Source organism: Musca vetustissima, unplaced genomic scaffold, assembly GCF_032173495.1.
Source record: "Musca vetustissima isolate MV318-11 ecotype Yass unplaced genomic scaffold, APGP_CSIRO_Mvet_v1 utg326690, whole genome shotgun sequence".
NCBI lineage: Eukaryota > Metazoa > Arthropoda > Insecta > Diptera > Muscidae > Musca > Musca vetustissima.
The window spans coordinates 31,779-37,687 of NW_026885410.1; the positions used below are offsets into that span (position 1 = coordinate 31,779).

Below are 5,909 nucleotides of genomic sequence, written 5' to 3' on the forward strand. Positions count from 1 at the left end.
TATTGTCGTATGTACTCGGATGCGGGACTTACACATAAATATTTATCATATATAATTTAGTAACCCATTACCACACTAGAGGGCGGAAATATAGCGTTGATCGCTTTGAAATTCTCCATGAGGTTCATGTTATGGTCACCGACAACGCCTATAATTTTCGGTGATGATCAGATTATAATTTAGGGATGAAGTGGACTGAAAACTTATTTTTTGGTGTTTTTTTTCGAGTCGATTCTATAGGCCACAAGCCGAACATCACAACACAACCCACGGTGAAGGGCTGTACTGAATATTTGTTGACCTCTAGTCGGTCATGAGGGTGCAAATATCGCGAAATATTACCCAAGCTCAGAATATAGAACCACAGAAAGTTCGACTATACTGCTCCGCTCACTGGTTTTAGAATTATTCCCATAGGCTCAAACTTTTTGTCACAATTCCTCTCCGATTGAGGCGCCACCACAACTTTTTTTGAACACTTCAACGCATTTTCTGTTGTTCAGGAGTTAATAAAATGAACGTCTAGTTAGGCCTGAACGGCATATGACACATATATTCCCGCATTTTTTATTCGAATTGGATGAAATTTGGCACAGCTCATTTATTTGGTCCAAGGATGAATCCTATTGAAATTGGGAAAAATTGATTTAGATATAGTTCCCATATATATTTTCGTCCGATTTTAGGTAAATAGTGCACCAAAGACCCTATATATGTTTCAATTTGCCGGAAATTCAGCATAACGTACTAAATTAAGCCTAGAACGATGTGTGTTAAATTTCGTGAAAATCGGTTCAGATTTAAATATAACTCACATATATAGATTCGTCCGATTGTAGGTAAATAGTGCACCCAAGTCCCTATATATTCAGCATAGCGTACTGAATTAAGTCTAGAACGATGTGTATTAAATTTCGTGAAAATCGGTTCAGATTTAGATATAGCTCCATATATATTCTCCTCCGATTTTAAGTAAATAGAGCACCAAAGTTTCTATATGTCATTCGATTTGCACGAAATTTGAAACAGCATACTGAATTGTGCCTAGAATGATGTTTAGTTAAGTTTCGAGACAATCGGTTCAAATTTAGATATAGCTCCCATACATATTTTCGTCCGATTTTATGTATATGATGCGCCAAAGTCCCTATATATATTTCGATTTGCACGAAATTTGACATTGCGTAGTGAATTGAGTCTAGAATGATGTGTGCTAAGTGTCGTAAAAATCGGTCCAGATTTAAATATAGCTCCCATTGATATTTTCGTCCGATTTTATGTACACCAAAGTCCTCATATATCTTTCGAAATTTATCACAGCATACTGAATTGAGTCTAGAATGACGTGTGCTCAGTTTCTAGAAAATCGGTTCAGATGTAGGTGTAGCTCCTATATATATTTTCGTCTAAATTTAGGTAAATAATGCACCAATATCCCTATATATCCTTCGATTTGCACGAAATTTGACATAGGGTACTGAATTGAGTCTACTTTTAAATTTGAACGATATACCACATATTCCGTCAACGAAGCCTACATCATCTATCCTCTTCGACATATCGATCGACTTCTTCACATTATGGAAAGAAATTGAGAGAAAGAAACCATTAATTTCCGAAATAAACGTATTTTAGGGACGTCGACCAAAAACGAAGGGTTCAGTGGAATTTCCTGTGCAATAATATTGCGCAGGATATTGCCTTCCACATATTCCCTAAGTAATATTCGAATTGACTCAGTTGAATCTGAGCATACCCCTTCATGTGGTTCCCAACACTTCTTTATGATGGAGCTAGATGTTGGCTCTACTTCGAAATCTTATAATTATAATAAATACCTCCATATTAATATCAATTATTTTTTTTCTTCTTCTATTTGCAGTTAGACGTTCAATAAATCGCCGCCATGGGTGATATGTTTCGCAGTGAAGAGATGGCTTTGTGCCAGCTCTTCATACAGCCTGAGGCTGCCTATGCCTCTGTAGCTGAGTTGGGTGAATTGGGTTGTGTACAGTTCCGCGATGTAAGTATAATCGCATTATTTTTTAATTATAAATTACTAATTCAAAATTATTATTTCTATTGATTTCCAGCTTAATGGAGAAGTCAGCTCCTTCCAACGTAAATTCGTCACCGAAGTGAGACGTTGTGATGAACTTGAACGTCGCATACGCTATGTGGAAAATGAAATGCGTAAAGATGACATTGAAATGCCCAAGCTGGATGAAGACAATGAACCGGCTGCACCAAATCCAAGAGAAATTATCGATTTGGAGGCTCATTTGGAATCGATTGAGACCGAATTGAAGGAATTGAGTCAAAATGCTGTCAATTTGAATGTCAACTACAATGATATGAGTGAATTGAAGGCAGTGTTGGAAAACACTGAAAGTTTCTTTGATGACAAAGAGATACTCAATTTGGATACAAATCGTTATGTCGACCCTAATGATGTGAATGCCCAACAGCAGAGGGGTCAATTGGGTTTCATTGCCGGTGTTATCAAGCTAGAGAAATTCTTTGCCTTTGAACGTATGTTGTGGCGTATTTCACGTGGTAATGTTTTCTTGAAACGCAGTGATTTAAGCGGTATGCTTAAGGACCCTGAAACAGGAAATCCCGTTTTGAAGACTGTGTTTGTGGCCTTTTTCCAAGGTGAACAATTGAAGCAGAGAATTAAGAAGATCTGTTCGGCATTCCATGCTGCCGTCTATCCATGTCCCAGTGCCCACCAGGAACGTGTGGATATGTTGAAAGATGTCTCGACGAGATTGGAAGATTTGAAATTGGTATTGAACAGCACCGCCGACCATCGTAATCGTGTTTTGGTTAGTGCTGCTCGCAACTTGCCAGCCTGGACCGTTAGTGTCAAGAAAATGAAGGCCATTTATCATACCCTGAACATGTTCAACATGGATGTTTCGAACAAGTGTTTGATTGGTGAAGGTTGGGTACCACTCAATGACTTCCAGACGGTGAGCAATGCCTTGGCCAGGGGTTCAAAATTGGTGGAGAGTACCATTCCCTCGTTTGTGAATATCATCGAGACCCATGAACAACCACCCACTTTCACGCGTACCAACAAATTCACCAATGGTTTCCAGAACCTTATCGATTCCTATGGCGTGGCATCGTATCGTGAGGCAAATCCTGCTCTCTATACTTGCATCACTTTCCCCTTCTTGTTCGCTGTGATGTTTGGTGATTTGGGTCACGGCTTGATATTGTTTGCTTTCGCTTTGTACCTGGTCATCCGTGAGAATGAATTGCGTAAAATCAAGGGTGAAATTTTCCAACTTTTCTTCGGTGGTCGCTACATTATCCTACTGATGGGTCTGTTCTCCTTGTACACCGGTTTCATATACAACGACGTTTTCTCCAAGTCCATGAATATCTTTGGATCCAGTTGGAGAGCACGTTACAATACCACCACCGTCCTTGATAATCCTAATTTGCAAATGAATCCTGAATACCATGTGGAGGGGGTCTATCCCATGGGTTTGGATCCCATTTGGCAATTGGGCGATAACAAAATCATTTTCCTTAACACTTACAAAATGAAGTTGTCCATTATTTTCGGTGTACTGCACATGATATTCGGTGTCTGCATGTCCCTGGTCAACTACACCCATTTCAAGAGACGTGTTAACATCATTATGGACTTTATACCCCAAATTGTCTTCTTGGTTTTGTTGTTCGGCTACATGGTATTTATGATGTTCTTCAAGTTCGTCAAATACTCCGCCAAGGCTGATGAACAGGCCCTGACACCTGGCTGTTCTCCATCGATTTTGATTCTCTTCATTAACATGATGTTGTTCAAACATCAAGAACCCCTGGACGGTTGTGAGGAATATCTCTTCGAGGGTCAGGATATGATACAGACTGTATTTGTTATCATTGCCGTTATCTGTATTCCATGGATGTTGTTGGGTAAACCTTTATATATTATGTGTCAACGTAAGAAGCAACCTGCCGTGCATCATACCAATGGAGATGTCGAAAATAATGCCGTTAAGCCCGCTCCATCTGCTGAGGGTGGTCATGGTGGCCATGGTCATGAAAACGAGCCCATGGGTGAAGTTTTCATTCAGCAAGCCATTCACACAATTGAATATGTTTTGAGTACCATTTCGCATACGGCCTCATATTTGCGTTTGTGGGCCTTGTCATTGGCTCATGCCCGTAAGTAGCAGCACGACAATTCCGAATATCAAGCAACATATGACAATTTTTAATTTAATTGCAGAATTATCTGAAGTCTTGTGGAACATGGTCATGCATATGGGTTTTGTTCCTATCGACTATGTTGGAGGTGTTATCATTTTCTTCATGTTCGGCGCCTGGGCTGTCTTGACATTTGGTATTTTAGTCTTGATTGAAGGTCTATCCGCCTTCTTGCACACTTTACGTTTACATTGGTATGTTACAAAAAAATGCGATTCACGTGGTTTGTTTTGCTTATAATTGTATTTTTTGTTTCTTATATTTCAGGGTCGAATTTATGAGCAAATTCTATGAAGGTTTGGGCTATGCCTTCCAACCATTCTCATTCAAAGCCATGTTGAATGAAGTTGAAGAATAAAAAAAATATATATATTTTTGTTACAAAGCATAAACATTTTATCACAATAAAGAAAATAAATGCAATTATATTAAAATATACCTCTTTGATATTTTTAAAATCTAATATTTTTCATATCTCCAATAAGGAAATGGACTGACATTTGAAAATCGACTTCATATGCATATTTTTGCCGTAAAAACGTGTATACAGTCTCATTAGCCCTAAGGCTGAGGGCATAAATATGCTATTAACAAAGAAGTGCGACTGCACCTTAAATTACATACCTTAATAAAATTTGAAATATAGCCGATCTGGTTGAAAAACGTGCTCAAAATCCCGAAATACTGAATAATGGGACCGCCGTTTAAATGGGTCCTATTCGGAAACATATGTCAATATTAATAATTTTTGGTACGACGATTTCACATCCAATGAGATTTCGAAATACTAAATTACAATTTGGTCGAAAAACGTCCACAAAATCACGAAAGTATCGAAATTTGGGAGAAAATAAAAATTGGACCAAAATTTATAATGTTTGGTAGGAAAATTTACGATCCATCAGTCACGATATCTTATGCGGGAATTAAGATAGGGGGCTGATATTGTGCATATAGTATTTTGTCTGCAAGTTCCAAGATGGGCTATATCGGTCCACGTTTACGTATAGTCTTCATATAAGGGTACTCCCAATTTTCGGTATTTTGGAGTTTTTTCCAATTCGGAATTTCCAATTTCGGAATTTAGGGTTCTCCCAATACCCTCCACTAAAAACATAAATGTTAGTGCACTTTTTCATTTAGGCCCCATATAACGTTACGCCCATTTTTCGGTATTTTGGGCACCCTCCAATTTTCGGTACTTTGGGGCACTTGAGCGCCTTTTTTACCGAATTTGGTAACAAATCTCCCTCCCATAATTATTAATATTCACCCCCTCGGGGGTAGTCCCCATATAACCCCTTTTTATACCCTTCCGATTTTGGGTAAATGGTGCACCGAAATGGTGCCTACGTCTGTTCGATATACACAAGATAAAATTGTGGACAGCGCACTGTGCTGCAGCATACCAAATGGTATATGCCACTGTTGCTCAATTAGGTCCAGATTTACATATAGCTTTAGATTATTTTGCTCGATTTCATACGAAGTGTACACAAAAGAATCCGATTGGCATGCAATCTTTCATAGATTTCAGAATGATATGGGTATTAATTTTTTATTATTGGTTCAAATATCTATGTGGATTACAAATATGTAGTTTCGCCAGATTCCAGTTCAATGGTCCTCTAAAGGTTATAAGTCTGTTCTATCTACAGGATATTGTATGTATCCAAAGTGGG

The 5,909-nt window shown here is 38.4% G+C and overlaps 1 protein-coding gene across 1 annotated transcript; it reads left to right on the forward strand.

The window, feature by feature from the left end:
- The first annotated feature begins 1,885 nt into the window (after positions 1–1,885).
- On the forward strand, positions 1,886–4,602 carry LOC133332669 (V-type proton ATPase 116 kDa subunit a 1-like). The gene is made up of 4 exons (XM_061541048.1): positions 1,886–2,023; positions 2,094–4,185; positions 4,250–4,421; positions 4,495–4,602. Exons 1-4 carry the CDS (start codon positions 1,907–1,909, stop codon positions 4,583–4,585), a joined length of 2,472 nt encoding a protein of 823 aa, XP_061397032.1. The 5' UTR covers positions 1,886–1,906; the 3' UTR covers positions 4,586–4,602.
- Positions 4,603–5,909: the final 1,307 nt, after the last annotated feature.

Excerpts from the sequence above, each read along its gene's own strand:
- LOC133332669 (XM_061541048.1), top strand. The coding sequence starts at position 1,907 with ATGGGTGATATGTTTCGCAGTGAAGAGATGGCTTTGTGCCAGCTCTTC. Across the intron at positions 2,024-2,093 it reads GTTGTGTACAGTTCCGCGAT|CTTAATGGAGAAGTCAGCTC; the intron begins GTAAGTATAATC and ends ATTGATTTCCAG. Across the intron at positions 4,422-4,494 it reads CACACTTTACGTTTACATTG|GGTCGAATTTATGAGCAAAT; the intron begins GTATGTTACAAA and ends CTTATATTTCAG.